The sequence below is a fragment of the Carassius carassius genome, chromosome 35 (genome assembly GCF_963082965.1).
Source record: "Carassius carassius chromosome 35, fCarCar2.1, whole genome shotgun sequence".
Classification (NCBI taxonomy): domain Eukaryota; kingdom Metazoa; phylum Chordata; class Actinopteri; order Cypriniformes; family Cyprinidae; genus Carassius; species Carassius carassius.
Genome location: NC_081789.1, coordinates 10,421,078 through 10,446,974, shown reverse-complemented (window position 1 = coordinate 10,446,974; position 25,897 = coordinate 10,421,078). Strand labels below are relative to the sequence as shown.

Genomic DNA, 25,897 nt, shown 5'->3' with positions numbered 1-25,897 from the left:
AGTAGTAGTAATATTCTGTCACGCGAGAACAACCTAATCAAAAGTATGCTTTTCTTTGAACAAAATTACCATCCAATCGTAAGTGAAGACATGGATAGGCGGAATCACCCTGAATGACACACAACAGAAGTGCTCTCTTGACAGAGCGCACGCAAAAATCCCAGTTCTGCGATCCGTTCTCCTTGCACCTTAAAAGGTTAGTTCACCTAAATAATCTTGATCATGATCTGTAAAGTGAGATGGGCGCCGCCATGTTTGTTCTCGCTGCAGTGCAGAGAATCCTGTCAGCTGGATTTACAGCACCTGAATTTATCTATCTCTCCCAAAATACAAATAATAAGTGGTGGGTGTACTGGGTGAAGAATAGAGTGAACTTTATAGTTACTTACACTATGTGTATCTTCTATGAATAAAACACATCTGCAAATTAAATTTGAATGGATTGCTATTGTTGCTTCCATAGACATATGTGTCTTAAACCTAAAATATGCATTATGTGGTTAATAACACTGCATAGGTGTGATGATATGACAAGAGCAGTGCACGTCTCTCTCTGGCTCAGCGCCAGCCAATGCATGACACCACAGTTTGAATATGGCAGTGGGACCATACTCCAAGGGGCATGAAAATAAAAATCCCATATGTGGGACCGTACCGCTCAAAGTGTTAATAAAAAAAGTTTCTCACACAGCTCAGGGGGTGAACAAAAACCCCCTATAGTGAATTGATGTTATTTTTTTGTAAGAAAAATAACCATATTTTCAAAATGTAGTAATCACTTTAATCTAGTTCATAAACGCATGGATTAACATTTCTGAATTTGACATGAGAGCATAGGACGTAATTTAGATACATTTTTGAGATGGAAAAAGGCAGTTTGTAAACAATGTGGTCATTAATATCGCATATCAGATTGAGCCCAATTGAGAAGCAGAGTATTTTATTGAATGCATTATCATGCAGAACCTCTGCAAGCATGGCTTTTAATGGTAGGCCTATGTTTTTTGTTTGTTGTTATCTCATATTTTAGACACACTTATTTGTAAATGCTACTGCTCATGTTAGCTTTTAATATACGGTTTTATTCTGATTAAAGCTTTAATATAGTACAGCAACTCCATGTATAAAACTCATAGTAGCTATGTGAAAATAACTGTTAAATTGGAACAGTTCATTGTTGGAGCTGAGCTGAATAATGGCGCTTTTCCACTACACAGTACCAGCTCGCCTCGGCTCGCCTCGGCTCGCCTCGGCTCGCCTCGACTCGGCTCTGTTTGGTTTTCCACTGTGTAAAAGTTGTACCTGTACCGGCTTCCAGGTACTTTTTTTCGTACCACCTCCGGCGAGGTTCCAAGCGAGCTGAGGCGAGCTGAGGCGATACTATAATGTGACGTGAAAACACAGCAGACTGCTGATTGGTCAGAGAGAATCGTCACTATTCACTGCGTCATCATTACACTCCTGTTTTTTTCAGCAGTGTTTCGTTTTGCTGCCCTCAGCCTCTCCTGAAACAACGTTTGTCTTCTTGCTGTGAGAAACAGCCACATCCCGAGGATCAAAAACAACATGCACTCGATTTCCTCCATTGTCCTGTGTGTGTGGGTAGCGGGTGTGTGTCGCGTAGAAGATTACGTCACGGCAGTTTCCTGCAGCGTCGCTATGACAACCAGGTACTATTGTGGAGGTACTATCTGCAATGGAAAACGGAGCGAAAAGCGAGCCGAGCCGAGGCGAGTCGAGTCGAGCTGGTACTGGTAATGGAAAAGCGCCATAAGAGAGAGAGAGAGAGAGAGAGAGAGAGAGAGAGAGAGAGAAATGCAGATTGTGTGCAGAGCAGGGGGACGTGAGAACAAGTATTATGAACTGCTGCTTTAGAACATTGATTTTGAAACTTTGAAACGTTAGAATTGTTAGAAGACAGAATCGCGATACATATATGAATAGATTTTTACATGCACCTCTAGTTTTCTCTTCCTCCTCTCTAAAGCAGCACAGCATGAACCCCACGAGGGCGGGATTTATCTTGGTTTGTTACATCACACACCTGGGAAGTAACTTCTTGTAGTCCCTATGTTTTGTGGGCATCAAACTGCCAGAATTTTAAAAGACGAAAAGATATCTTCGTTTGCATTGAACTTTCAGCTTCTTTACTTTGAAGATATTGTTTATGCTCAGACAGCAACATTACACACTAACTGTGCGTTCACACAGCCGCCGTCAAGAGTGTCAAAAATTGCTCTGGCCACACTGCCAACAACGCTGTAGAAAGATTTGTGGATGCTCCAACGCTCTGACGTAGATCGAATGCTTATCTTTTATTTAAAGAGGACACAAACCAAACAAGCTTGTTGATCTTGTGCTGACTGACCACAAGGAGGATAACGTTATGAGTTAACCTCATTAAATATTGTTGTGGACAAAGTATTAAGATCCTTTACCTAATAATGTATAAACCAATAATACCACATTGTAAAAAATACTCTGATCAAAAAGTAAAATCCTGCATTGAAAATGTTACTTAAGTATAATCAGGTATTAACATTACCTAATGTAAGTATAATCAGGAAAATGTATTTAAAGGTTTAAAACTGAACTGGGACTATAATACTATTATTTATGATATCATTATATTATTATTCCTACAATGTCAATGCACATCAGCAAGCCAGGAACACCAACAATCTCAAACACCTTGGTCCACACAAAATTTGTATTTATTTATATCCCTGTACGCAAACAGGGATATGTCGTAGATTAGTGGAAAACCCGCCACAGCAATAATGAACCTCTCCTCCATTTTGCTTGAGAACTAATGTGGTCGGCAGGGGCAGACTGGGACCAAAAAGTGGCCCTGGACTTTCTGGCCCACAGCAGCCCACCACATCATAACGCATCCGCCCCTGTTTTGATGTAATTTATTAATTTAATATTTAAGTAAACAGTTTGGGGATTTGAACCAATAGGGCAACTGATCCTCCGTTGAAAAAAAAAAAAAAACTGCGTGCAGCAGCTGTTAATTTAGCCACTCCTAATGAGCGGTACATGCTCATCACGACACATTCTCTTAGAACTCACACTTTACTTTCAGTTAAAAGATCCATACGAATCATGCATGAAATAGATGTTTATAAACTCAAACGATAGCTTTATATGCTTTACAGATGAACTTGAAGTCTTTATTCATTCCAGATGTTCAATAATAGATCATCTTTGGCTCGGTGAAATTTCATGCTCCGATTCGTGAACAGATGATTCTTTTGAGTCAATCTTTTAAAATAATAGTTTATTTTGTTGAATGAAATCAGTGTGGAAACCAATGGTTTACAAACTGGATAGATCTGAGGTGCAGGGCTCATAAAAATGCGAGCCCGATGTCCCGGGGCTATTGTGTTTTCCAGTCGGGCTACAAAATATATCCCCGCCCTGCCCGACGGGCTGTCTTTAGTGATGTAAAATTCCTAACTTGATTCGCGTTGCTCACTGGCATGAAGGGGTGAAACGGATCGTAGTTGATCGTTTGCACTTGTTTCTAAATCTTGCAGATTCAAGCGTTTTAAACAATTCACACACGTTCGGAGCTTGCGCGCACTAGTTCAAGGCACGCAGAGAGCAGCATTTCAGACAATGCGCGTATACAGTTTGTTTTAAGTGAACGTATAGAGTGGCCTACTACTAGAGAAATTAGCTGTACCAGATAAATCCGTCTCTCTCTCTCTGTAAATTAGACTACGTGAAAGGGGGTGTGTTTCAAGATACGCAGTGGAGTAGACCAAACTAAACAGGGAGGGAGGGCAGAATACTCACATGCAAACAAAACACACTCCTTATCGGCCGTGCGATCGACTCACTCATCCATTTGCGTAGAAAAGAGATGTAAAATTATGATTTTTGTCATTTAAAAAATATGTTTATATTTGGGTGGGCCAGCCCACATTGGCCTGCGGCCTACCGGGAAAAGTCCCGGTGCTCCAGATGGCCAGTCCGCCCCTGGTGGTCGGAACCAAAGCTTACAGATCTGCGTTTTCTGGAATCCTCTCAAGCGGTGAACTTTCCGACGTTCCGATTTGTTGCCACCGAATCGCGTCATAACTGATTACCATGAAGTTAACCGGATTTCAACTTTCCTCGACGCTCTCAACGCCTGCAGGTGTGCTATTTGATCGCAATCTTTCCTTAGAAAGCCACGTTTCTAGCACTTGTAAAACTGCATTTTCCATCTCAAAAATATATCTAAATTATGACCTATGCTTTCAAATGCAGAAATGTTAATCCAATGCGTTTATGACCTCAAAGTTAGATTATTGTAATGCTTTATTGGGTGGTTGTTCTGCATGCTTAGTAAACCAACTCCAGATAGTCCAAAATGCAGCAGCTAGAGTTCTTACTAAAACCAGGAATTATTACCATATTAGCCCTGTCCTGTCAACACTGCACTGGCTCCCTATCAAACATCGTATCGATTTTAAAATCTTGCTTATTACTTATAAAGCCCTGAATGGTTTAGCACCTCAGTATTTGAACGAGGTGATAAACCAAAACTCTTGTTACATAATAAAACTCAGGCAATTGATAATACCTAGAATATCAAAATCAACTGCAGGCGGCAGATCCTTTTCCCATTTAGCGCCTAAACTCTGGAATAACCTACCTAACATTGTTCGGGAGGCAGACACACTCTTGCAGTTTAAATCTAGATTAAAGACCCATTTCTTTAACCTGGCTTATACATAACACATTAATATGCTTCTAATATATAAATACATTAAAGGATTTTTAGGCTGCATTAATTAGGTAAACCAGAACCCGGAACACTTCCCATAACACCTAATTTACTTGCTACATCATTAGAAGAATGGCTTCTACGCTAATATTAGTCTGTTTCTCTCTTATTCTGAAGTCACCGTAGCCACCAGATCCAGTCTGTATCCAAATCAGAGGATCACTGCAGTCACCCGGATCCAGTATGTATCCAGACCAGATGGTGGATCAGCACCTAGAAAGGACCTCTACAGCCCTGAAAGACAGCGGAGACCAGGACAACTAGAACCCCAGATTACAGATCCCCTGTAAAGACCTTGTCTCAGACGACCAACGGGACAAGAACACAGGAAACTTTGCTGCAGCCTGGAATTGAACTGCTGGTTTCGTCTGGTCAGAGGAGAACTGACCCCCTGACAGAGCCTGGTTTCTCCCATAGTTTTTTCTTCATTCTGTCACCAATTGAGTTTTGGTACCTTGCCACTGTCGCCTCTGGCTTGCTTAGTTGGGGACACTTAATTTAAAGCAATATCGTTGACTTGATTGCAAATAATTGCACAGAAACTTTTTAAACTGAACTGAGATGATGACATCACCGAATTCAGTGATGAACTGCCTTTAGAAAGCCACATTTCTAGCATTTGTAAAACTGCATTTTTCCATCTCAAAAATATATCTAAATTAATTATTACCAAGTGTGAAAGCACCCTCAATGTAGCCGGAGAGGGTGTGTGAAATGCGCACACTCGGCTCGGTAAAAATACAAATACAGTGAACAACACTTAATATGCTCTCCTGGCTTCAGACTCTGAGTAAAGAACATGGTCAGAATCAGATGGCTCGCTGGCTGACACCCCACCAAGCCAGAATGATATCGCTGCAGGTCAGACGCAAGCTAATGAAGTAATGCAGTAGCTCTTTCTAAGGGTATTTTTTCAAAATCCTTTTGCACATTTTATTTATGTTCAGTAGCTCCTTCTAGCTCAAGCAAATCCACAAACTAATAAAATGATTTATTATTTTTTATAAGGTCATCTGTTGACTGCTGTATATAAAACCCCTTCACTTTAGTTGTTGTTACCTCAGGGGATGAGGGGAGTCATATATATATAACGTTAGGCGTTAATAGAGTACCGGCACCTCTTTTGGGCCACTTAAAGCACTGGACATAACCCATGTCCCCATTTTTCAAAACGCTTATAAACCATTCAGAATGAGTTTTTTGAGAAAGTAAAAATGCACAAAATTTCATGTGAGGGTTAGGGTTAGGTGTAGGGTTGGTGTAGGGCGATAGAATATACAGTTTGTACAGTATAAAAACCATTACGCCTATGGGATGTCCCCACTTTTCACAAAAACAAACATGAGTGTGTGTGTGTGTGTCTGTGTGTGTGTTGGAAGATTTTGATGTGAGAGGACAACAGGGATGGATATTTTAACTTAAGGAAGCATTTTTATGGATTATGCACTTGTTTTTGGCCACAAGTATGGTTTAAAGGTAAAATGCCTTGATGGACTTGTTTCTTACAAACATGCTTTTCACTCCACAAGATATTAATTGATTGACTGGAGTTATTTGGATTAGTGGATTGTTGTGATGTTTTTATCAGCTGTTTAAGCTATTATTCTGATGACACTCATTCACTGCTGGGTGAATTCACATTCAATTGCTGAGCAAGTGATGCAATGCTAAATTTATCCTACATTCTGGGGGTCAACCAAAATAGTTCACAACACTTTCAAAACCAACATTTTTGTTTTTAATAATTGTAACATTTTTGATGCCTGTTTATGCATTACACATAGGGTTGTTCTTAATTATAAAATTATATACAGACACATTTTTGTATAGGTTGTATACTTGTTGCTACAGCTAAACTCTTAGTAGATTAATGAGATTAATGTATGCATACAAACATAAAAAGAAAGAATAGTTATTATTATAATGCACAGATATGTAGCTCTTTGAAATAATAATTTTTGACAAGAGTGTTGAGCTGCATTCTTCCAGTAAAGAAGGGAGCAAAGCTATGGGCAAAACATTTCATCCTAAGCAAAGTGAACCCACAAAATATATAGGGTACTTGCAAAAAGAATAACTAAGTGATTGTAGTGTGAATGTCCAAATAATATTTCTTATCCACTGTGAACTGTACAACAAGGTGTAGCTGATACATTAGATCCAGTAGTGATAATCTTTGTTGACCTCTTCATGTGTGTCCTTGTGTGTTAAAATTCACTCATCTGATTCATACCTGAGGAGGGAATGTAATGCAACAAATTAATAAATATATTACATTTAAACCAAAGGCAGTTTCACAACATTTCAGTGATAGTCATAATAGAGAAACTGTACCTTTGTAATCTCTTTCTCAGATCTTTGATCTGTTCATTCTTTTTAGTGAGAATCTCCTTCATGTTGCGGTAAGCAGCCGTCTGCTGAAATTTCTTCTCCAGTTCCTTAATGGGAAAACATAATATTATTCATCAAACACATCAATCTTCACTTATATATTTATAAACGTAATACATTTATAAACAATAAATATGAACAATAATAATTACTCTTATAATAATTAATTAATAAAGTAAATAAATGATTTGAAATAATGAATCCAATAGGCAAGACTTCAACCGTGTTTTTAACTAGGCTAAAGTTGACTTTCAAATGTGGAAATAAACTGAACATATATCTGTTTTTTGCAATGTGATTTCAGTGTGAACAATCAGTAATTCAGATAAGTGTCTGATAAGTGCTACAGTGCTGAATAACTGTACCTTCTCAGCAAGAGAAAGTTGCTCCTCGACACGGAGCAGGTCATGTTTAGCAGATACCAGGCAGTCCTGCAGGTCTTTCTGAGAAGCAACGTTTGCATTCAGGGTCTTTTCAAAGTCAGCCTGCATCGCTGCAACCGTGCCTTCCATATTTGTGTTCTCCTGAGCATGTATTGCAGAATATCAAAGAACATGTCTGTAAATATTTTGTCATTATACTGCTGTGTGTACAATAAAAAAAATAAATACAGGCATATATTATACTGTACATTTTGCAATAAAATTGAAAAAGCACATACCACAGAGTTTCCATGAAGCCAAACATAAAGTTACAGAAAATTAAGAGAGAAAAAAACAACTCATAAGCAATATAATCATATTATAATGGTAATCATATTACCAAAAGCCTAAAATTGCCAGTTTGTCTCAGTCAGTGATATACAGTATTTGAAGACCAAAGTATACTCCAGCAGTCTGTATTCCACATAACACAATTTTCATCACCAGAAGTGTCTGTGGACATCCGCACTCATTGTCCACATGCAACCCAATTTTGATGTCTGTGCAGGCAATCTGCATACAACAGCACAGACGCAAGGTGAATGTTGAGCACTGCACTTGTCGAACTTGTTCATCCGCAGTTAAGTATTGTAACAAATAAGCTCAAAGTAAGATGTACATAATTAATCATAACGGGTTATTATTAACTACATTCATCTTCAGGAATTACTTGTATCATTATAGCATTAATAGTACAATAAAATGATCTGTTTGTCCACAGGGTGGACAGTGTTAATTGTTTATTGACTAAGTAAAATTATTTCTCTGGCCACAAAATTTTTTTTTACTACTACCGTATTTTTCAGACTATAAGTCGCACCTAAGTATAAGTCGCACCAGTTAAAAAAAAAAAACATCATTAAAATGTAAAAAACATATATAAGTCGCACTGGACTATGTCGCATTTATTTAGAACCAAGAACCAAGAGAAAACATTACCGTCTACAGCCGCGAGAGGGCGCTCTATGTTTTCAGTGTATGCTACAGGAGCACTGAGCAGCATAGAGCGCCCTCTCGCGGCTGTAGACGTTAATGTTTTCTCTTGGTTCATTTCTCTCGGTTCATGTTAAATTAATTTTTATAAATAAGTCGCACCTGACTATAAGTCGCAGGACCAGCCAAACTATGAAAAAAGTGTGACTTATAGTCCGGAAAATATGGTAATACATTGCTCCCAGAGCATCTAACAAAATCGTTCTGTGAGCAGCAAACACAGACAACCAAGTGTAAATACATATGGATGTTTATTAAACTACACTATAAGGGGACATGCAACATCTGACTACACACAAACATACACAGATTAAACATAGATGTCAACGCAAGGAAGGCATGGACAAAAGAGAGAGAGAGCGAGAGAGAGAGTGCGAATGCACTGCAGAGAGAGAGAGAGCGGAGTCGAGAGTCATGGCAGTATTCACTCAAACTAAATCACAACCTGTTAAGGACCATCAAAGAATCTCATCACCTAAATTAAAAGGGGTCAAAGCATAGAAGCGCATCTAAATAGTTAACAAGCAGTTACTTGCATTGGTTCTGTAGTTGCTGAGTAAACTGTCCCAGTGCATGTATAATGCGTAGATTCCTGTTGAATCCTGTTAGGAGTGAAACCTTTGTCATTTCATCCATGGGCTGACAGCTCCGAAGTGAATCAACAAAGTTGCTGAAAACTGCCAGAAAATTGGAAGCCCCCGGAAAGGGAGTCACGAGGTTAAGAGAAGCACCTTTTTGGGTGTAGAAGAGGTTTTATCTGGTTTCCTGGTAACATCCCTTTTGGTTGGATTGACCAATAACAAGGCATATAGTTTCAGTGGGAAAGTGTTGCTTTGTCCCAGTGACACCTTAATTTGCATATTTTATGAACGGCATAATGAACTGGGTATCTGGTAACCCAAACTATGGTACAAATAGCATGATGCATTTTAGGATCACATAGTGTACATAATTGTTTGGAGAATAAAAAGCAGATCATTTTGATACCAAGGACAACACATGTCGAAGATCTTAAAGCAGAGATCCACTCATATACCTGGATATAAGCATTGAGAGTCTGTCACAGTGTCTGGTCTGTGTTTCCCTGGGTGTCCACTAGTGGTCTCACTTCCCCATAGTCACCCCACTGCACACCTGTATTGCACTCAGCTGTCTCCACTCTCTTCGTTATCACCTGTCCATATATACCAGCCTGTCTCATTCTGTTTTCATGGAGTCCTTGTTTTCCGTCACCCGGTTTTCTCGCGTTCCCTATTGTTTTCTTGTTTCTTTTTTTTTTGGACTGCTTTCCCTGTTATTGACCTCTAGCCTGTTTTGGATTTTGTTATTTGTTATTATATTATTGTTATTGGATACCCCATTAAACACTGCTATTGGATCTTTCAGCCAGCCCAGCACCACTGCACAAGATGGGCGCTAGCCCAGCGCCACAGCACAAGGTGGCCACCGGCCCAGAGCCATTGCACAAAATGGCCCCCGGCCCAGCGCCACTGCACAAGATGGCCGCCAGCCCAGTGACACTGCACAAGATGGCCGCCAGCCCAGCACCACTGGGCAAGATGGCCACCAGCCCAGTGCCATTGCGCAAAATGGCCGCCGGCCCAGCGCCACTGCACAAGATGGCCGCCAGCCCAGCGCCAGAGCACAAGGTGGCCGCCTGCTCAGCACCACTGCGCAAGATGGCCGCCAGCCCAGAGCCATTGCACAAAATGGCCGCCGGCCCAGCGCCACTGCGCAAGGTGCCGCCAGCCCAGCACCAAAGCTCAAGTTGGTCGCCGACCCAGCGCCACAGCACAAGACGGCCGCTGACCCAGATGACTGCCACAGGTGACCCTCCAGAATCGAGTCAGGTTCCCGTTGACCATCCAGAGTCGAGTCAGGTTCCCGTTGACCCTCCAGAGTCGAGTCAGGTCCCCGTTGACCATCCAGAGTCGAGTCAGGTCCCAGTTGATCCTCCAGAGTCGAGTCAGGTCCCCGTTGACTCATCAGAGTCGAGTCGGGTTCCTGTTGACCCTCCAGAGTCGAGTCGTGTCCCCATTGACCCTCCAGAGTCAGGTCAAGTCACCATTAACTCTCATGAGTCAAGCACTACCACAGTTAGACCTCAGGAGTCAAGTCACCAGTGTTCTTCATGGGCAAGGTCAAGTCACCAGTGTTCTTCAACGGCAAAGTCAAGTCAACACCAATGATCTTCACGTCTCAGCCAAACTTCCTGAGCGCTCGACCTATCCTGTCATGGCCATGGAGGCCATCCAAGAATTCACCGCCTGCCCTGTCATGGCCATGGAGACCATCTACCATCTCATCATGGCCATGGAGGCCACCCTTAACCTGTTCATGTTCTCTATTTCAGGCTTACCTAACCAGACTTGCTCTCCTGTGCCATCCATCCCACTGTGGTGGTCTTCTGCGCCGGCCTGGTGGGTTTCTGTCTCGACCGCACGGCTGGTGGTCTTCTGCACCACAAGTGGTCTCACTTCCCCATAGTCACCCCACTACCGGCACTACATTTCCCACAAGCCTTTGTCCCATTCGTCACGGTTAATTGCACACCTGTATTGCACTCAGTCCTTGTTTTCCGTCACCCGGTTTTCTCGCATTCCCTAGTGTTTTCTATTTTTTTTGGACTGCTTTCCCTGTTATTGACCTCTAGCCTGTTTTGGATTTTGTTATTGCATTACCCCATTAAACACTGCTATTGGATCTTTCGTTTCCTGTGTCCAATCGTTACAGAGTATAACTAATACAAATAGAGAATTGTAACTAGACTACTACAATAGTGAAACATACAAACAATACATGCATACACCAGATACATTTGTAACTGATTAATTATAGTCTAAATGAATAAAATTGGGTGTGTTGTGTATTGTGAGAATGTGAGTTGGCATCGAGGGCTATCTAGTTATCTCAGAATGTGTTTGAAGTCAGATGGAGAGACCTGTTCTGTATCTTCCAGATAATGGGGGTAAACATAGCTATTAATAGGGGTGTAACGGTACGTGTATTCGTACCGGACCGTTTCGGTACAGGGCTTTCGGTATGGTGCACGTGTGTACCGAATGACCGAATGCAATATTTTGTTTGTGGAACATAGGTACCTTTTCGTGTTTCCAAACGAACATTAAGTGGCGGAAGTCTCCGCGTTCAGCGCAAATCCCGCCCTGCAGCTGATTCTAACGCCTGTTTCACATATAATCCGTCTGCAGTGCGTCTGCAGTCCGAGTGTGTTACGTATGTGGTGCTGAAGCAGCACTGACTCATTGTGCTTTCACACAGGACGCGTTTGCAGTCCGCTACTGATCCGCGGCTGTTTAAGCCACAAAAAACAACATTTGTCCATTATTTTGATATCAAATCATGTAAAAAAAAATAAAATAAATAAAAAAGCTTTTTCAGCATTGTGATACTCTTTCATCACAGTACAGTAAATACTTTCATAGACATATTTAAATTCAAATATAAACAACATATTACTCATGCATTTGACTGCTAGGTTTTTATAATAAGTTGCTGAAACAAGCTGGAACACATTTAAACACAACATTAGCCTACTTTTCTTGTTAGGATATCACAAACATTTTAAATTTAAACTCACCACTGACAGAAACAGTCGACTCTCGTGCCTTTTGCATTTAAATCTTTATTACACGCAATCCAACGGGTCTTAAATCACTTTGTTTTTCTGCCTCTATAAAAGTGCATATATAATGTTGCCTTGTTTCTCTAAAGTTGCTCTTTTTCTTGTTTTAAATCTAGTCAAAACCCATGTGTTGCATGTGAAACACAGTAGGCTTTAATTAGTATACATTTATTGTGAAATGACTGCATTTCCGTGTCAATCCATGTTCATTTTTACCGCGAACAATGTGCAATGCGCAAACACAGCAAAAATAGACTCGGTACGTAAACGATCGCTGCACTGCTGCAGACGCACTGCTCCTGGAACACATTAACGGACCGCAACCGCGTGCAGTGTGAACGCTGGAATCCGTTAACATGGGTGCGTAAAAAATTTCGCAACGTATACGCACCGCAGATGGAGTATGTGTGAAACGGGCGTAAGGCCGGCACTGGCTGCGTGGCGTGAGCGTGGCGTTTCTGCTGCGTGTCAGTTGCTGCTTCGCGTTTTCTGTGTCTTTACACACCAGAATCGTGCCTGACGCGGCGCTGGTGCGCTGCTACTACTGTAGGTGACATAGAGGGAAGCCGCCGACAGACCAGGCTCTTGTCTTCACGACAACAATATCTATACTTCATGTTGAGCATAAATATAAAGCCTACTGATAAAGGACACCGTCAACAGTATTGACGGCAAAATAGACGATGTTTGACAGGTGCAATATGCCAGTGTGTCACCGGCCTAAGGTTTTCAAAAGGCATCACCTTTTCAAAAGGCAGAACCTTTGCTCTTAATTCCGATCTGTCCAACGCAATAACGAAATCTGAGCAGGCCTAAAAGCTGGGATTGGTAATGCTGCACTGTAATCATAGTTATATTTTTCATTATATTTTATTATATGATATTGGTTTGAGATTGAGAGTCTTTTATTTAGTAGAGAATTTTGCAGCAGTATTTTATTTCTTATTCTTTTTTTATTTTATATATATTTTATTAAAAAGTATTTAAAAAAAAGTGTAAACAAATTGTAAAAAAAAGTTTATAGTAATAAACAACCTGCAGTTTAATGTTTGCATTTCATTCCCTTACTGTACCGAAAATGAACCGAACCGTGACTTTAAAACCGAGGTACGTACCGAACCGTAATTTTTGCATACCGTTACACCCCTAGCTATTAAGCACTCATGTAAATGTATATCATGGGGCCAGATTCTGTAATTCATATGCAAATGTCAAAAGGCTAAAGGAATCCCTACAACATAAAGCCCAAACGATCGTACTTGATCTCAAGCAGATGCTACAAAATCCCCCCTTTTGGCTGACGAAGTTCACCCGCAAACATCATCAGACAAGAGTTGTCATGACAGCAGGTGGATCATGATGATCGGCTGGCAGATGGATCAGGAAAGCCAGATGGCAGGTGCATCCTGCTGGTCAGATGCCATGTGGTTGCTAATTTTCCTCATCCTTTGGACCATCAGCTTGGGTGTTAACCTTGGTCAGGTTCAGCATTGTCTCAGCCTGGGTCCCTCTTTTCTGGTGGCTCCGTTTGAAGGTTTGAGGAATGGCAGCTGTGCACCTTTTCATGGACCTTTGCAAAGGTTTTCATGGACCTTTGCACTGAGGCTTAGCCTCAGCCGGGCAGAGTGTCTCTCTTTGTATGGGTTGTAAACCGCAGATTCCCTCAGTGTTGTGTCTGGGGAAGGGCTTGCTGGGGCAAGCGATAATGGATGTCTTTGGTCAGGGTACACATACGCAGATTTGGGGCCAGGTATAAGTGTGGGTTACTGTTGTGGTAGGCTACCATAACTGGTGTGTGTATCCCGATGTGAGTGTTTCCTTGCCTAAATCCAACATTGTCAATGTGTTTGAGTCTGTAAATCAGGAGTTTTCTGATGCACTTCTTGTGAGTCGATGCGATTTGAAGGACGATCAGGATGGCTGTCACTTGTACTTACTTGCAGTGTTGTTGTGGGAGACGTTTGCTGTTAACTCACAAAACACCTGCTCTGGGCACACCATGCCTCAACATTGCATCCTTAAAGGGCCATTGACCATGTGGCTTTGGGGCGTTGGTCCTCTATATGGATAAGTTGGCTGTTGAGGGCCATTAAAGGTTAGAGGCACATCTCTGTGATCACTTTCCAGGTTCCATTGTGACTGGAGAATCGCTGGATGGTTCAGGAAGTGCAGAGCAGTCTCTTTTTGTCATCCGAGTAGTTTGTGCTCTGGTGGGAGCAGAGTTTTTCTGAAGTGGGCACTACCTTTACTTCTGGCCATGTTGTTGGTGTAGACCATCACCAAGGCAGTAGTTGGTGAATCCAGCTGTCAGATGAAATGCCTTGGGATGAAGGGTAAATCAGCCATGGCAAAGAATGCAGATGCCATTTGAGTTTGATGTTAGGTGGTCTTGAGTCAGGCCACATGGTTAGCATTAGCTATGCAGCATTGTCTCTTGTGAAGAGCAGCTTTAGCATTGGCAGTTGTCTCTTCAGAAAAGGAGGTGTTGCTTCAAGTGGGACTGGGTTCCCTCCATTCCCTTGAAGGTGTGTGGTTGAGGGTTTGGTCACACTGTCTGTTGATCTGAACAGTGACCCCTTTTTGTACATGCTGGGACTGCAGTCTTATATATTCACAAGAGTAAATGTCTGGTAAAGTCTTGGCAGAAACTTGACAGGGCTTCTCCAGGGGGTTGCGATGTCTGCGAGAAACAGGAAGTAGCATGATAAAGGGTTAGTTCACCCAAATATTAAAATTATGTCATTAATGACTCACCCTCATGTCGTTCCAAACCCAAGACCTCCGTTCATCTTCGGAGAGCAGTTTAAGATATTTTAGATTTAGTCCGGAGAGCTTTCTGTCCCTCCACTGAAACTGTATGTACGGTATACTGTCCATGTCCAGAAAGGTAATAAAAACGTCATCAAAATAGTCCATGTGACATCAGAGGGTCAGTTAGAAGTCGTTGAAGCATCAAAAATACATTTTGGTCCAAAAATAACAAAAATGACGACTTTTGATGTGTGACGCTGCGTCACACATCAACAGCGCCATTAACACACTCACAAGAGACCCGGAAGAGAAGACAATGCTGAATAAAGTCGGAATTTTTGTTATTTTCTGACCAAAATGTATTATTGATGCTGATGAAGCATTCCCAAGATGAACGGAGGTCTTACAGGTTTGGAACGACATGAGGGTGAGTCATTAATGACACAATTTTAATATTTGGGTGAACTAACCCTTTAAGCTTTGGTTATTTTGCTTCAGGATAAAACGCAGGTGTCCTTGGCAGTCACCATGGTTGATATCAAGACCTCATAGGGAAGCTCATGCACTTGCTTGTGAAGGCAGGTCTGGTGTGTGCTTGATTTATGCTTTGAAGAGTGTGAGGCTGAAGGCCATATTCTCAGGTCTGGCTGTGAGATTCTCTCGTGACTTCGGTGACCTGACAGTCTGTCTGGGTGAACTGTTTGGCTGAAGTGGCAGAATTTTTGGCTGTCCCAAGTTCAGCCAAGGGTCAATGTGGTCCAGCAGCTCTTTATCAATGAGAAGGTGTTGTGTGTGTATGACTGCATGTTCAGTGCACACCTTTGGGGCCTTAAGAGTTCAGTTCTGTTTCTGAGCTTCATCATGGGTCTATCAAAGAGTTAGAGGTGACATAAAAGTTGGGTTTACTTCAGTGTCACCGGAGCTCCAAGTCTCGCCTTGTTTTCCAACATGCTGTTTCCTGGTTGCCCCCTTTTCGATTGGGTTCCTCAGGAGTCTTGAGACCGGGATTGTGTGGTGACCGGTATGCTGAAAGGTGTTGGATCATCCTGGATGTGCAGCCATCAGCTGAAGTGGCTGGGTGACGCCATTACTTGGTGAAGGAATGACTGGCCCTGTGGTCAGTAGCTGGTTAGCAAAGATCTGGTCTGACCTTGAGACTGGGTTCTTGTGGCCAGCTGAGATGTCAAGCCTGATCTTTGTGACCTGGCAGTTCACTTCAGATTAGTTGGCTGGCTAGTTGTAGCCTTGGTTTGATCATGGTCTGTCTGCCAGTTCAGGTTATCGTCCAGCCGTTTCGCTCATGTGCCGTAGATCAGGAGTAGACCAGGACCGGGGGTGGCATCCATTGCAGCGCTTAGGTTGCTGGTTGAAAAATACAGAAAGCCAATGCAAGTATATACAGATTTAGTGAGCTAAAAGGTTTGGGCTTTGTGTTGCGTGGTTAACAGGTGTGATCAGTTAGTGACGCACAGTAAATGTGTAGATATCGTGGCTGATAAGGTGGGAGTGGATGATTGGTCTGAGTGAGCACCTGAAAATTATAAGTAACACTGTTGATGGGTGATAACCTAGGGGGCCATTTAATGACTTAGACTATTCGGATAATCAACATTATTACCAAGTATTCTCTGATGGTTCAGATAGGTTCAATCACTATGAAGGTATCAACTAAACAAACTGAAAAAAAATTCAGGAAGAGACAGAATGAGGGCTTTTCCTTATTTAGTTTAGGAGATATGATTAAGCAGTTATCACTTGTTAAAGCAGGGTGTCACCCTTAGCTAATGCAAACTCAAACTCAATTCTTGGAGGGCCGGAGCTCTGCAGAGTTTAGATGCAACCATAATTAAACACACCTGATCCAACTAATCAAGTCCTTCAGGCTTATTTGAAAAGTACATGGTATGTGTGTTGGAGCAGGGTGGAAACTAAACTCTGCAGGGCTCCGGCCCTCCAGGAATTGAGTTTGACACCCCTGTGTTAAAGTAATGCTGCATGGTCATAAAACCTAGGGAGACTGTTAGCTGCACTAGCAGGGACACCTCAAGGTAATAAACAGAAACAATAGGACGTGTTTCTAGTCTGCTCAGGAGCCTGGTGTAAGGAAGGTAATAGCCATGAATTAGGCTACTAAAACCTGTACCACTCATTAAAGGGACAAAGTTGCTAGAACTGCTCTAACCTATACTTATAGGGAAGATGGTGATAGTCAAATAATTAAATAAGTTAAAGTTAAAATGAAAATGAAAAAAATAAAAATAAAAATACACAAATTGATTTAATTAAATCTCAGATTTAATCAAAATCAACTTAGCTGAATATGTACATTCAAGCTAAAAATAAATTAATGAAATGAAATCATAGATAGGTAGAATAAACAATAAATAAATAAATAAATAAATACCACAAATAGAACCAACGTATGTGAGAAGGGGCAAACCTAACTGAGTCTATACAGAAGGTTATAGTATAAACAAGAAGTGAAACCAGGAGAGAGAGAGAGAGAGAGAGAGAGAGAGAGAGAGAGAGAGAGAGAGATAGGAGTGGTTCAAACTTTAGATTCTCACAGTGTCAGTTAGTCGGATGCTAACAGCTAACAGTTAAGTTAGCTTTGGCTACACTCAGTTGTTTGTTTTCACAAAAGAGTCTGTGACGTGGGTGCTGTGATTAAATTAAACCAGGAGAACCTGCTCTCAACTTCCGGGATCAGATGTTGCTAAGAGACAGGTGCAAGCTTACAACACTTGCAAGTAGAGCAGAACTTGCACTGCTATAAATCCGCATTGGGAAACTCACGCGCCGTCGGTTATGACATATCGCATATAACTTAATTCACAAATCAAAACATTAAACCATTACTTCGCTATTCAATTGCATCACTACAATGATATGCGGTGGTTAAAGGAAAGCCTTAATTTAGGGAGATGAGGAACATCGCTCAATTCGCTATTAAAAGTAAATATACTGCAGTGAGATTTCTTTATCGCCCAGTTTTAATATAACTGCCAGCTGAGTTTCTTCACCATGCAGTTTAATTCATGCCGCTAATCTGAGGTTTCTTTGTCAGACTTAAAACTTATGCATTTAAAACTGAAAGTGGGGGTTTCTTCACCGAAATTACCCGGCACAATTGTACCAGGAACTTTTTTCCCCAGGAACTATTTCCCCCCCAGACCTGTTGCTTTCTGCGTTTCCACCGCGGTCTAAAGTACTGGGAAGATTAGGCAAATAGACTGGTGATGTAGGTCTGCACGCGTTTCTCAATACAAAGTACGCAAATTTTGGACTTGCATCATCGGTAGTTCAGACTATGTGCATTCGACTCGTGAATCTGGTGTCCATGATGACGCAAATCTGGTAATTCTGCAAACAGCAGCGTACTTGATAACATCAGTCAGCTCGCCTTGGCTACTGTAATTTTCCTCACTGCATATTTACAATAAAACAAAAAAGAATATGAAATACCACTGCCTCCTTTCGTTTTTCATTTAAACATAATCATAGCCGCAGAAATGTACTTAGTTCAGGGAAATATGTATATATACAGCCTTTAAAATGAAACAAAATATTATATCAAATTGCCTCTTTTTATTTTCATTTTAACATATAGATAAATGTAATACAGACCAAAGACCACATGTTAGATTTACCGCGAACTAATAATATTTTATGTTTAACCACAAAAGTGACATAAGCGGCAAAGATCAGAAGGACTAGCCGAGTTAAGAGTGCTCTAGGCAGATACATGAGCACTGAGCTCCTGCTGATCGCGTGGAGCTGACCGTCTCCGAAAACGGCAAAACACATTTTTAAATAGGCGCTGTTGAGTTTTAAATATAAAGGTAAATCAGTAGCAAAACTCGAGAGGTTGAAGATCTGATTGTGAGAACTTGTCATATTAATATTTGTATTTGTAAGTTAAAATTTACACTCACAGCTCTGATGTGAAAAGTTGAATCTTTCAATTTGCACACACAGACAATGATCAAAACACTTGTGTTTTGAATTGGAAGTTGTAGATTAATAGTCACAAATGTGTAGAATGACATTCACACAAAGAAAATGACATACACACATTTTTACGACATATTTACTTTTGCACTTTACTTCAGTTTCGCTGCACAACGTCAAGTCGGCACTTACAACCTCTCAGATCTGGAAGTACAAGTTCAAATCCTAGCGCTCTGACTTTTGCTACTCTTTTTGCGGTATTCTGTTGCAAAACTCACTTGTGCACTTGTATATGCAGATGTGAGAGAGCAGAGCTGGGGGCGGGGCTTTGGTGCGAATGAAGACATTTTATTGGTCGATGCCCGACCAATGAACAACACCAATTGTTTTCACTGAATATCCTTAGCTTTGACAGGATTTTTATGGAAGCATATGGGTAGCATTATTCAATTTGAGATGTAATATGCAAAATGACAATGCAATATGTAAAATGACAATGCATTTCTGTATTTACATTTACATTTTCCAATACATTTGTGCAACGTTTGGTGCAAAATGAAAATAAAAATTAAATTACATAATTTTCATTTGCCATTTCATACACTAGTCTTAATATGTAAAATGAATACTAATTTTAACGCTTTATAAGTTGCAAAATGAAAATGAAAATGTATTACAGAAATGATTAGATATGTCTAACATGTTCAAGCAAAAACTGTGGCAAAATGATAATTTAAATGCATTAACACTCACAGTCAAGACACTTACGATTGCATTTTCATTCAGTGTCCCGCAATGAATGTAGCAAAATTCAATGTGCACATTGAAAATGCATTCCGAGCCGATCACGTCTCCGCCCCCTCCCGCCACGTCAATCACTGCATGAACAAGGCGGGGCTTGAAGCACTGTAATGTCTGAAACTACACTCACTTTTAATTAGCATAATATTTGAATCAGATGTAGCTGGGCACATAATTCGTGCTGCTGCGACTTGCAAGAGACCCCGTTAAATTATTTCTAGGTTGTATACTGTATTGTATAAATATTGTCCCACTCATAAAAACAGTGCAAATAGTTCTGTCTTCTTGGATAACAGTGAAGTGGAAATAAATATAGTTAAATTTATGAAATAAAATTAAATAGGATTTCTTGGGAAGGTAAGTCTGGCCAGTTAAATTTAATTATTTCTAGGTTATAGTATTGTATAAATATTGTCCCACTGATAAAAACAGTGCAAATAGTTCTGTCTCCTTGGATAACAGTGAAGTGGAAATAAATATAGTTAAATTTATTAAATAAATTTAAATAGGATTTTTTGGGAAGGTAAGTCTGGCCAGTTATACAGCAACACGAGTCAAACGAGTCTGAAGATCTGAGCTGAATTTGGTGAAACATTAAAGTTCTAGTCTGTGTCAATTACTCTCATAATAAATAATAATAATAATGTTACCCGTATTTTTCGGTATAAGTTGCATCAGTCCAAAAATACGTCATGACGAAGAAAAAAACATATGTAAGTCACACTAGACTATTAAGTCGCATTTATTCAGAACCAAGAGAAAACATTACCGTCTACATCCACAAGAGGGCGCTCTGGGGTAGGCTACAGGAGCACTGAGCAGCACAGAGCTAATTTTACTATTTTTAAATGTAACTATATTATTTTTTACACTTATTTATTAATGTCACACACACATACCTAGTGCTTTATGACTTAAAATATGAGAGTGGTAAATGTTACAGACATGGAACTGTTTAGTCTATTATTGATTTTTATTTCCACTTTTATCCAAAGAGAGAGAACTATTTGCACTGTATTTATCAGTGGGACAATATTCATACAATACTACAACCTAGAAATAATTTGCAGGTCTCAGCAGCACGAATTATGTGCCCAGCTACATCTGATTCAAATATTATGCTAATTAACAGTGAGCGGTGGTTTCAGACATTACAGTGCTTCACTCGCACTGACTCTTATTCTGCCTGAAAGAATGAAAAGACCGAGCTGAAGGTGGAGCGATTCGACCAATCAGATGAAAGCAGCGTTTCAGCTCCGCCCACAAGTGCAAATGAAATATTGAAGCCATAAACCGAAATGATCAAAACGTACACGGACCAACGGTCTAGTCCATGTTCTCTCACTTGAATCCTCTTCTTGAGATTTGAGTCTTTGACCTCAATCGGCTCGGAATGCATTTTCAATGTGCACATTGAATTTTGCTACATTCATTGCGGGACACTGAATGAAAATGTAATCGTAAGTGTCTTGACTGTGAGTGTTAATGCATTTAAGAAAAATAGCATTTAAATGATAATTTTGTCACAGTTTTTGCTTGAACATGTTATACATATCTTATCATTTCTGTAATACATTTTCATTTTAATTTTGCAACTTATAAAGCGTTACAATTAGTATTCATTTTACATATTAAAACTGGTGTATGAAATGGCAAATGAAAATTATGTAAATTCATTTTCATTTTCATTTTGCACCAAACGTTGCACAAATGTATTGGAAAATGTAAATGTAAATACAGAAATGCATTGTCATTTTACATATTGCATTGTCATTTTGCATATTACATCCCAAATTGAATAATGCTACCCATATGCTTCCATAGATTTTAAGACACTGCATTCATTTTGCCATTCAGGTATTATCTAGTAGACAAATAATGCAACATATTTTATATGTATATCCCACTGCATATCACTCTACCAGAGTTGCAATATAATGCTGTTTTTATTAGGGCCCGAGCACCGAGGTGCGAGGACCCTCTTGTATCTGCTTTGTTTATTATTATTAGGGCCCGAGCACCGATGGTGCGAGGACCCTCTTGGAATTGCTCCGTTTATTAGGGCCCGAGCACCGATGGTGCGAGGACCCTCTTGGAATTGCTCCGTTTATTATTATTAGGGCCCGAGCACCGATGGTGTGAGGACCCTCTTGGAATTGCTCCGTTTATTATTATTATTATTAGGGCCCGAGCACCGATGGTGTGAGGACCCTCTTGGAATTGCTCCATTTATTATTATTATTATTATTATTATTATTATTATTATTATTCTTCTTCTTCTCTAAGATGAATCGCATTTTTGAGAGCCTAAACATGCTCGAAAAGTCATGAAACTTTGCACACACCTCAGAACTGGCGAAAATTTACGTCTGATATGGGTTTCAGAAGTGGGTGTGGCAAAATGGCTCGACAGCGCCACCTATACACGTTCAACGGTGTGCGCCTCGAGTTACGTTTCACGTACATGTATGAAAATTGGTATACACATGTATCTCTCCAATACCTACAAAAAAGTCTCTTGGAGCAAAATCCGAAACCCAACAGGAAGTCGGTTATTTTTAATTTTATGAGCAAATTTTGTGTCATTTTTGTCATTTCCATGCGTTGTATTTTAACGAACTCCTCCTAGAGATTAATTCAGATCAACACCAAAGTTGGTATGCCTAATCTAAAGGCCTTTGCGATGTTAAATTGCGAAGATTTTGAGTTTTCGTTAAAGGGCGTGTCCGTGGCGGCCTGGCGAATTTCGATGATTCGCCATGAAAAATGAAGTTGCTATAACTCAGACATACAATGTCCAATCTGCCCCAAACTTGACATGTTTGATGAGACTCCGAACCTGAACAGATTGACATGCCCATATTCAGTTACAGTCATAGCGCCACCTATTGGCAACAGAAAGTGAAATATTTTACACTGCGACAAACTACTCCTAGAAATTTTATGACATCAATGTTATTTTTGTGGTCAGTCTAATCTAAAGACCTGTGTGATGTTTAGTTGTGAAGATCTTGAGTTTTCGTTAAAAGGCATGTCCATGGCGCCGTGGCGAAGTTCGGTTTGTCGCCATGGGAATAAAAGATGTTATAACTCAGGCATAAGATGTCCGATCTTGCCCAAACTTCACATGTGTGATAAGGGTCCTGGCCTGAACAGATCTGAAGGCCAATATTCCATTGGGTGTGGCAAAATGGCTCGATAGCGCCACCTATACACTTTCAACTGAGTGCATATACACTTTCAACGGAGTGCGCCTCAAGCTATGTTTCACGTACATGTACAAAAATCGGTACACACATGTAACACACCAATATCTACAAAAAAGTCTCTTGGTACGAAATCCGAATCCAAACAGGAAGTCAGTTATTTAGAATGTTCTCTGCAAAATTGGTGTTGTTTTTGCATTTTCAGGGGTTGTACTTTAACAAACTCCTCCTAGAGATTTATTCAGATCAGCATCAAACTTGGTCAGTTAAATCTAAAGGCCTTTGCGATGTTAAATTGGGAAGATCTTGAGATTTCGTTAAAGGGAGTGTCCATGGCACCATGACAAAATTCGCCACAGGAAGAGAAGTTGTTGTAACTCAGGCATAAAATGTCCAATCTTCCCAAACTTCACATTTGTGATAAGAGTCCTGGCCTGAACACATCTGAAGGCCAATATTCTGTTATAATGATAGCGCCACCTGCTGGCAACAGGAAGACTGGCACATATAAATGATTTTTACATATTCCACTTATATTTACGACTTTAAATACATATATTTCGCCGTTCGCCAATTTACTAAAGCCTCTCGCTGGCGGTGAGCCCGGGTGCGAGGGCCCGTTCATCGCTGCTTGCAGCTTTAATTATTATTATTATTCTTCTTCTCCAGGATGAATCGCATTTTTGAGGGCCTAAACATACTCAAAAAGTCATGAAACTTTGCACACACCTCAGAACCGGCGAAAATGTACATCTGATATGGGTTTCAGAAGTGGGTGTGGCAAAATGGCTCGACAGCGCCACCTATACATGTTCAACGGTGTGCGCCTCGAGCTATGTTTCACGTACATGTATGAAAATCGGTACACACATGTAACTCTCCAATACCTACAAAAAAGTCTCTTAGAGCAAAATTCTAAACCCAACAGGAAGTCGGTTATTTTTAATATTATGAGCAAATTTTGTGTCATTTTTGCCACTTCCATGAGTTGTATTTTAACGAACTCCTCCTAGAAACTTATTCAGATCAACACCAAATTTGGTATGCCTAATCTAAAAACCTTTGCGATGTTAAATTGCGAAGATTTTGAGTTTTCGTTAAAGGGCGTGTCCGTGGCGGCCTGGCGAATTTCAATGATTCACCATGAAAAATGAAGTTGCTATAACTCAGACATACAATGTCCAATGTGCCCAAAACTTCACATGTTTAATAAGACTCCTGACCTGAACATATTTACATGCCCATATTCAGTTATAGTCATAGCGCCACCTATAGGCAACAGGAAGTGACATATTTTACACTTCGACAGACTACTCCTAGAAATTTTTTGACATCAATGTCTTTTTTATGGTGAGTATAATCTAAAGGCCTGTGCAATGTTAAATTGTGAAGATCTTGAGTTTTCGTTAAGGGGCGTGTCCATGGCGCCGTGACAAAATTCAAAGTCTCACCATGGGAATAAAAGATGTTAAAACTCAGGCATAAAATGTCCGATCTTCCCCAAACTACACATGTGTGATAAAAGTCCTGGCCTGAACAGATCTGAAGGCCAATATTCCATTGGGTGTGGCAAAATGGCTCGATAGCGTCACCTATACACTTTCAACGGAGTGCACCTCGAGCTATGTTTCATGTACATGTACAAAAATTGGTACACACATGTAACACACCAATACCTACAAAAAAGTCTCTTGGTACGAAATCCTAATCCCAACAGGAAGTCGGTTATTTTGAATTTTCCCTGCAAAATTGGTGTTGTTTTTGCCATTTTCAGGGGTTGTACTTTAACGAACTCCTCCTAGAGATTTATTCAGATGAACACCAAACTTGGTCAGTGTAATCTAAAGCCATTTGTGATGTTAAATTGCGAAGGACTTGAGGTTTCGTTAAAGGGCGTGTCCATGGCGGCCTGACAAATTTCGATGTTTCGCCATGAAAAAGGAAGTTGCTGTAACTCAGACATACAATGTCCAATCTGCCCCAAACTTCACATGTTGGATAAGACTCTTGACCTGAACAGATCTACATGCCAATATTCAGTTATAGTCATAGCGCCACCTATTGGTAACAGGAAGTGAAAAATTTTACACTGCGACAAACTACTCCTAGACATTTTATGACATCGATGTTATTTTTGTGGTCAGTCTAATCTAAAGACCTGTGTGATGTTTAGTTGTGAAGATCTTGAGTTTTCGTTAAAAGGCGTGTCCATGGCGCCGTGACGAAGTTCGATGTGTCGCCATGGGAATAAAAGATGTTATAACTCAGGCATAAAATGTCCGATCTTGCCCAAACTTCACATGTGTGATAAGGGTCCTGGCCTGAACAGATCTGAAGGCCAATATTCCATTGGGTGTGGCAAAATGGCTCGATAGCGCCACCTATACCTTTTCAACAGAGTGCATATACACTTTCAACGGAGTGCGCCTCAAGCTATGTTTCACGTACATGTACAAAAATCGGTACACACATGTAACACACCAATATCTACGAAAAAGTCTCTTGGTACGAAATCCGAATCCAAACAGGAAGTCAGTTATTTAGAATTTTCTCTGCAAAATTGGTGTTGTTTTTGGCATTTTCAGGGGTTGCACTTTAACGAACTCCTCCTAGAGATTTATTCAGATCAACATCAAACTTGGTCAGTTAAATCTAAAGGCCTTTGCGAAGTTATGGCGGCCTGACAAATTTCGATGTTTCGCCATGAAAAATGAAGTTGCTGTAACTCAGACATACAATGTCCAATCTGCCCCAAACTTTGAATGTTAGATAAGACTTCTGCCCTTAACAGATCTACATGCCCATATTCAATTATAGTCATAGCGCCACCTGCTGGCAACAGGAAAAGACATATTTTACGCTGAGACAAACTACTCCTAGAGATTTTTTGACATCAATGTCTTTTTTATGGTGAGTATAATCTAAAGGCCTGTGCAATGTTAAGTTGTGAAGATCTTGA

General features: G+C 40.5%; 1 protein-coding gene across 3 annotated transcripts in view; it reads right to left on the bottom strand.

Moving 5' to 3' along the window:
• Positions 1-6,865: 6,865 nt before the first annotated feature.
• Positions 6,866-25,897, bottom strand: part of lztfl1 (leucine zipper transcription factor-like 1) — a 115,744-nt gene continuing 96,712 nt past the window's right edge. Inside the window, exons 8-10 of one of the 3 annotated variants that reach the window (XM_059524392.1) lie at positions 7,537-7,692; positions 7,115-7,218; positions 6,866-7,013 (exon numbers count right to left, since the gene is read on the bottom strand). In XM_059524392.1, coding sequence (XP_059380375.1) covers positions 6,995-7,013; positions 7,115-7,218; positions 7,537-7,692 — 279 coding nt within the window. In that variant the 3' untranslated portion in view covers positions 6,866-6,994. Of the gene's footprint in view, positions 7,014-7,114; positions 7,219-7,536; positions 7,797-25,897 lie in introns of those variants that run through there. The other 2 variants (XM_059524391.1, XR_009425589.1) reach the window with 2 other exon arrangements.